The sequence below is a fragment of the Cnephaeus nilssonii genome, assembly GCF_951640355.1.
Source record: "Cnephaeus nilssonii genome assembly, chromosome: X".
Taxonomy (NCBI): Eukaryota; Metazoa; Chordata; class Mammalia; order Chiroptera; family Vespertilionidae; genus Cnephaeus; species Cnephaeus nilssonii.
In genome coordinates this window covers 47893224-47901333 of record NC_137071.1, presented here as the reverse complement: position 1 = coordinate 47901333, position 8110 = coordinate 47893224, and the positions used below count along the sequence as shown (strand labels likewise).

Genomic DNA, 8110 nt, shown 5'->3' with positions numbered 1-8110 from the left:
AACATCTAGGCTTTATCTGCTATATTCAGACCAGTATTGCCTGTAGTGATAGAGAGAGATGAGTTGGTGTGTAGGAAGGGATGGAGTCTGTAAGGGAGTTGGCTAGCATACGTGGGGAGGAGAGAACTGCCTCCTGGCCATCTCCTCTGACATAAAGTAATAAACATCTTGAAATATTGACAGGCTGAACATTGAACTCCCTATCTTTCCTCTTATAGCCGTCAATAACTCCATCTCTGTCAACATTAACTCATTCTTCCAGTTGCTCAGGCCAGAAATCTTGTAGTCATTCTTGACTCATCATCCCTTTTTCACACACCCCACATAAGGAAATCTGGTATCTACTTTGAAAATCTAGCCACAATCTGACCACTTCGCACCACTTTCACCAGCCTGGTCCACCATCATCTCTATTGGCAACAGCCTCGGAACTGGTCTGCCTCCTGTGTCCCCAGCCCTGCAGTCTATTCTCAACCTGGAGCTAGCCAGTGATTCTTCTGAAGGGTACATCAGATCCCGACAGTTGTCTCTTCTAAGCCCTACATGGCTTCCTATTCACTGAAAGTAAAAGCCAAGGAGTCCTCACAATGGCTTCCAATGACCTTCATGATCTGGCCCCTGCCAAAGTCTCTGACCTGATTTCTATGTTTCCCCTTCCTCACAACCACCTGGTCTTTATTCAAAAGTCACCTTAATATTTAAAACAGCAATCCTCTCTTCCTTCAGCATTCCCTTTTCCTCCTTTATTTTTCTCTATAATAATGATCAAAATCTATATATTTTACTTGTTAATTTTATCTTTTCCCTCCCGCTAGTGTGTAAGCTTCATTAGAGTAGAAGTTTTTGTCTGTTCTGTTTACTAGAGTTGGGCCAAGTACATAGTTATCTCTCAGGAAATATTTGCTTATCCATCTGTGGTTTATGGCCAGTGGCTTAGAGAGGTGACTAAGCATAGTAATTAAGTACATGGATGCTAGAGCCTGATTCAAGGGCAGGCCTGCTTGGGTTCAAATCTTAGTTCTACCACGAATTAACAAAATACTTAAACTCTCTGTGCCTTAGTTTTCTCATCAGCAAAATAGGGACGATAATATTACCCACTTCAATAGAGAGCCTGGGGGCCATTAATAAGTGTAAAGCACTAGTGCCTTGCACAAAGAAGGTGCTACATAAGGATTTGCTATAATCATATGCACATGGAGTTAAGATTTATATGAGAAGCTTAGATTTTATAAAATCTTTCAGTGTGTTATCTTGTAGTTGCCCATGTTAACATTTATTTCTCATGTTTCTGCTCACTTACACAGAATGTATGATCATCTTGTAGTTTTATTTAACTCAAGTGGCCCGGCTCTTTATCTGTTAACTTAGACGTTTCCTTGTGTACTCTCTCCTACAGTCATTTAGAAGCTGTTAAATAGTAATCTCGCTGGGCCTCTTTTGCAATCTATATAGTGAGTGGGTTGGACTAGATAATCTTGATGGGCCTTTCTTGCTCTGACAGTCTCCCAGGACAGGAAGAGGGACAGGCCCCACCCCAACCCCGCCCCCAGGAATAGGCCCTCTGGCTGCCAAGGAGAAGGGTGACAGAGTCAGCTGGGCTCAGCTTCAAGGGGACCAGGTAGGAGACCTGCCAAGTTTCTTGGGTAAGAGTGGTGATGGGGTTCCTGGGCTGGACCAGGCATCAGAAGTAACTGTAGTACAAAGATACTGGGAGCAGGGTGAGAGGAGAGGTGAAGTTCCCTAATGGAGAGATGTTCTCTTCACAGGGACACAGCTGCTGTGATGAGCTAGGAGGTAATTAGAGGTTGGGCATCTTCTCACATTGGAGAGTCCTAGTAGGCCTCTACCCACTTCAGCTAGCCAAGCTCTGGAAGACAGAGTCAGCCCTAGAATGAGAACAACCCAAAAAAACTGACTGTCTTCCCAGCACTGCCTGCTACTCACCACTCTCCTGGCTGGACCAAGGGAGTTCGGGCAGGGGCCCAGCTGGCCTGGGTTACATCCAGATTTACTCTTCTCAGCTCAGCTCCCACTAATGCTTCAACCATTGCCCTCACTGTTCTCTCCCTTCCCCTCCCCCCCCCCCAGATCAGGGCTGGGGGTAGGAGGGACAGGGAAATCCAATACCCTCACTTCTGCCTTTTTCACCTCTAGGAGGGACCATGGCCAGTGCAGAATCCTCACTGCTCACAACCCCAGGGCCCAACTCAGATCCTGGCAACAGTGAGGTGGAGCTGGACTGCTGGTTTGATGAAGAGTTCAAGTTCATCCTGCTGCCTGTGAGCTACACAGTTGTTTTTGTGCTGGGTCTAGTCCTCAATGCTCCAACCCTCTGGCTCTTCCTCTTTCACCTCCGACCCTGGGATGCAACGACCACCTACATGTTCCACTTGGCTTTGTCAGACACTTTGTATGTGCTGTCACTGCCCACCCTCATCTACTATTACGCAGCCCGAAACCACTGGCCCTTTGGCACTGAGCTCTGCAAGTTCATCCGCTTCCTCTTCTACTGGAACCTCTACTGCAGTGTCCTTTTCCTCACCTGCATCAGTGTGCACCGCTACCTTGGAATCTGCCACCCCCTGAGAGCAATACGTTGGGGCCGCCCAAGACTTGCAGGCCTTCTCTGCCTGGCAGTTTGGTTGGTTGTAGCCAGCTGTCTTGTGCCCAATCTGTTCTTTGTCACAACCAGCTCCAGGGGGGATACCATCCTGTGCCATGACACCACTCGGCCTGAGGAGTTTGACCACTATGTCCACTTCAGCTCAATAATCATGGGGCTGCTCTTTGGCATACCCTGCGTGGTCACTCTTGTCTGCTATGGGCTCATGGCCCGGCGCCTGTATCGGCCTTTGCCAGGGGCTGCCCAGTCATCTTCTCGTCTGCGTTCTCTCCGCACCATTGCAGTGGTTCTGACTGTCTTTGCTGTATGCTTCGTGCCTTTCCACATCACCCGAACCATTTATTACATGGCAAGGCTGTTGGAAGCTGATTGCCAGGTGCTGAACATTGTCAACGTGGTATACAAAGTGACCCGGCCTCTGGCCAGCGCCAATAGCTGCCTGGATCCTGTGCTCTACTTGCTCACTGGGGACAAGTATCGTAGGCAGCTCTGGAAGCTCTGTAGTGGTGGCACCCCCCAGCCCCCCAGGGCTGCCTCCTCCCTGGCACTGGTGTCCCTGCCTGAGGGTAGCAGCTACAGGAGGACAGCAACCCCCAGGATAGTGGCTGCCCTACCCCTAGGGCAGATAAATTGTAGCACTGGAAGCCTGGAAGGAAGAGAAAAGGGGGTGAGTGCAGGGCAGAGGTGAGGGATCCTAATGGTGACAACTCATATTGTTGCCTCCTCTTTGTTCCAGGCTCTGGTGAGAGGCCCTCCCTCTGAGGGTTAGGGGGAGCCAGGAAAATCACGTGTGACCCCATCTCTCATAAATCCTTCAGTTGCCCTCTACTTTTTAGCCAAAGGCAGTAGCAGCCACTCTTTCTCCTCTACTTCTTCCTCTTAGTTTCCTGGGGCCATTGGTCCTGTTTCTTGATCCTAGGAGGCTTCCTGGAACCCTTCCCCAGCCTTCCTTTCCCCCATATCCTTGTATAGCATGCGTTACTCCAGTCAGACCAGAGCATTCAACTGGAAGAGTGGAGAAGCTGGAGAAATCTCAGGGTTGACCTGATTTATCTGACGGTGACAGCCAGAATCAGGAGGTAGGGGCACCAGCATGTCACAGATGCCAAGGATCTGACATATGTAGCTCCCATAGCCACTTCCTGGTTTCCCTGTGAGGACAAGATAGTCTGGCCTACTTAGGTGTTGAAATAGGGCACAATCCAAGACAGCCTGCAGGGTTTCCACATTCAGCTGGAGGCATGGCACTGTTGAACTGGTGTGTAGCTGCTAGGTAGAGAGGGAACCCTGAGTCTTACCATGGGCTGGGAATTTTGAAGAACCTCGAGGGCAGGGCCCAATCTGATAAAAGACTTTGGAACAGGAATGGGACAGGACCTCCTTTATGAAGTTTGCTGAGAGCATATTTGACACTTCTGTATGTAATGAAAGGAAGAGGGGAATGGCTCAGAATGGGAGTGAAGATATTTCATGTCTATGGCTGTAAGTTCCAGCATCAAGGGGTAGAGCAGGTTTGTGCAGAGGTTGGGGGTGGTGACAGGGATTGACGTCAGAGCTGGCTGTTCACTGGTTTCTTCCATTTCTCTAGCTCCTGCCCTAGATAAATAATAAACCTGTCACCCGTTATTTCAGATCAGGATTTAGGGTTTTGAGGCCAGAGAAGGGCACTGGGACCAGGACAGCTTCCCCTCAGAGTCTCCCATTCAGTCACCCACCCTCTCCCAGCTGCATCTTAGTGCTTAAGGGCTTATGGATATGGGCGGGGCGGTTATGGAACTTGGGGAGCTAATTCCCAAGCATTGGGAAGTAAGAGTTTCTGGGCAGGCTTTCATGAGAAGGATGGAATCACACTTCTAGGAAACCCCTTCTGAAATGGCCTTCCAGCCCATTGGTCTCCTGAGTCTTCAGCCTTCCTTTTCTTTTGCCCCACCCTTGCTGACCTGCCTCTGATCTTTCACTTATCTATTAGATTACTCAGTCTTACTAGTTCTGGTCTGGAGAAAGAAAATGACTTCAATGCCCCCGAGTTCCCTTTTCCATTCTTTTAAGTGTGCTCTTTTCCTCCCTAGATATCCAGGACCCGGCTGCTACCTGGGACCCTTTCTTTTAGGAGTAAATGAACTGGCCTTCTTACTAATCTCCCAGCCTCATAGCCACTGCCTAAACTGTTACACAACCTGTTCCTCATCTGTACTCACTTCCTTTTATTCCTACGACCACAGCCTCCTTGTCCATCATCTCTCCTACCCACAAGCCCCACCCATGAAAGCTGCTCTCTCTATCACAACAGACCCAGCCTCCTCCATTTTGACAGTTCATTTAACTCCCATATGCTTAATCGAGACTAACTCCCCAGACTTTGGACTGCCTTTCCTCTCACTCCAACCTTAGTTAAATATCTTGATTTTAACCATGGGCCAATATTCTCCTCTCTCCTAGACTGTAGAAGACTGCAGATGAAGCCAGAACACAAGTATGGCTTCACCCACTAAAACTTGTCTTGGAATTTCATCTAAACCTCCATCCTTCTTAGTCTGCTGAGTTCCTAATGAACATTCCAGAGGGATTGTTTCCTATCTTTTCCACTTTCTCAAGACATCAATTTCATCCTACCCTATGATCTCTTAAGATTTACCTTGCCTCCTGGGCCATTGGTCCTGTTTCTTGAGGCTTCCTAGAATTGAGAAACTCTAATACCTCAACTTCTTTCTGCTTCATTTAGGATAACTCTAGTTCTATATCCATTCCATCTTTCTCCCTTTCTTCCCTGCAGTCCCAGAATAAGAGGTGGCCTCTTGTTTTTTCTTTTGTATATATCTTTCCTCATCATTTTCCATCTCTTCCATAACTAACTTCGTTCTGTCTTAAAACACACACACACACACACACACACACACACACACACACACACACACACCAAAAGCCAACCAAATGAAAATAAAGCATTACCACTGATATCTTAACTCTGCTGTCTCTTCTAGCTATCATTCTATTCATCTTATTCATTTCACTGTCATTTTTAGAAAGAGTACCATAAAACTTGTTTTCTCACCACAAAATCACCCCTTAACTCTTCTAATTTGGTTTCCTTTCTACACTTTTTTTTGTATCTAGAAGAACACGAATTACCTCATAAGCAAGATCTTTAATGATATTTTTTCTACCTTTATTGTCTTTGACTTCTCTAGGATGTCCTTATTGCATATTTCCTTTAAAATTTTTTGTGTATTTTATTTTTAAAATTTATCTTTATTACTGAAAGTATTACAGATGTCCCCTTTCCCCCCCTATTGATTCCCTCACTCCCGCACCCCCCCACCCCAGGCCTTCACCGCACTATTGTCTGTATCCATGGGTTATGCACATATGCATGTAAGTTCTTTGGTTAATCTCTTCCTGCATAAAAACAGCACTAAAAATTCCACTATGACAACATCAAAGGAAATTTTTAAAGAAAATAATCACCTATACTTTGAAGCCCTCAACAATTGCTTTCATTTTTTCATGTTCCATGCTTTTTCAGTTTGTATAATACATACATATTTTATATAAGTATAATCATAGTGTACATATTTTTTGAAATTCTGCAAAAATATTTTATTGTAAATAGTCTCTTTGTGCTACAGTCTTTTCTGTTTATCATTTTCAATGACTGCATAAAATTATATCTATCAGTAAATTATACTTTATTAGGCTATTCCCCTATTATTGGACATTTAGGTGACTCCCAATTTTTCTGTGCTTTGAATATCTTAATGCATACGGCTTTTTCTTCTTTGTAATTCTGTTCCTAGGACAAGTTCCCAGGAGTGGGACTACCAGATCCAAGAACATGAACGTTTTTATGGATCTTGATTTTCAAAAGGACTGCACAAATCTGCAACGCCACAACGACACATGAGTTTTTCCAGTTCCCTTACAGCTCTAGCATTGGACTTGATAAGAAATCTTTTGGAGTGATTTAAACATTAATTTGTTAATTTCACTGCTTTGGCTACTCATGGGATTGAACACTTTCCCGTATGTTTACCATTTGCATTTCCTCTTGTGTTAACTATTTGTTCATATCCTTCTTCAACTGGCATTTTAGTGGCATTCTTATGTATCTAAATATATTCTTTAACATACATATTAACCCTTGTCATAGTTGAGATATGTAATTTCTTCCATTTATTGTAGTACTTTTAATTTTAGTTTCTTATTTTATACCACTGATTTAAAATTTATCTACTTCTACTTTTATCTCTCATTACTTCTTCTCTCTTTGCTGGATTCTCTTTATCCTTTACTTCCTAAAGTGAACAGAAGTCCAAGCTCTGTCATAGTTATAGCATTTGGGGATTATTTAACCCCGTCGCCCATCAGATCCTTGATTTTTTTTTGGAGAGAACATATATGCACAGGAATACAACTTAGTTGACTCATAGTCCTTGAGTACCGTAGAAATCTTCCAGGGCCTGAGCACTCCCTCACTTTACAGAGGACAAAACAGGCCCTTAGACATGACTTGCCAGTGACTTATCAAATTAGTGGCAGAGCAGATACTAAGTTTCAGGTTTCCTGATTCCCAGAGATCCTTTTATAAGCTTGAAAACTTTCAGGCAACTTTATCTCTTCTCCCTCCCTGTTCCATGAGATTCTGGAATTTCTTTCTTTATCATGTCAATTACAATTTTATGATCCCAGTGCTACCATTCTAATATTGGCTCTTGTCACTTTATCCTTGACTGACAATCTCAGCCTCCTAATTGATCTTCCTTGCCTCCAGTCTCTCCTCACAAGATTGCATTTTATACAATGCATACTGCCGCCAGATGAATTGGCTCAAACACTGATTTCACTCTATTACTCAATACTCTTTCATGGTTCCCCCATGTCTACAAGACAAATTGAAATTTTTTTTAAAATATATTTTATTGATTTTTTACAGAGAGGAAGGGAGAAGGATAGAGAGCTAGAAACATCGATGAGAGAGAAACATCAACCAGCTGCCTCCTGCACACCCCCTACCGGGGATGTGCCCGCAACCAATGTACATGCCCTTGACCGGAATCGAACCTGGGACCCTTCAGTCCGCAGACCGACGCTCTATCCACTGAGCCAAGCCAGTTTCGGTCAAATTGAAATTCTTTAGTCAGAAATTCAAGAGGGCTGTTTCAGTCTTATTTTCCATTCTTCCCCAATACAAATCTATCTTCTTCCACTCATTTGATCTCCTCATTCTTTCTCCAAATAAGACTTGCACTTTCCTACCTCTGTACCTTTATTCTTCCTTTGCCCCACACTAGAATGCCTTCCTTTTCTTCTCCCACTGTCTTTTTCCTACTTCATTACCAAGGCCACTTCCTCTTTGAGACCTTCTCTGCAGAATCTCACCCAGTGAACTTTCTGGTCACTCCTATGGTTATTATTATCTATGAGTCATTTGTCATTTTTATTGTCTTTTGCTATCTTATATAATAAAAGGGTAACATGCAAATTGAC

At 44.4% G+C, this 8110-nt stretch overlaps 1 protein-coding gene across 1 annotated transcript; it reads left to right on the top strand.

Annotated features, from left to right (window-relative positions):
* Window positions 1-2165: 2165 nt before the first annotated feature.
* P2RY4 (pyrimidinergic receptor P2Y4) lies at window positions 2166-3262 on the top strand (the record flags this gene model as incomplete). Its single annotated transcript, XM_079765202.1, is given in 2 exon segments — window positions 2166-3213; window positions 3216-3262. Coding segments are annotated over 2 exon segments (1095 nt in total).
* Window positions 3263-8110: the final 4848 nt, after the last annotated feature.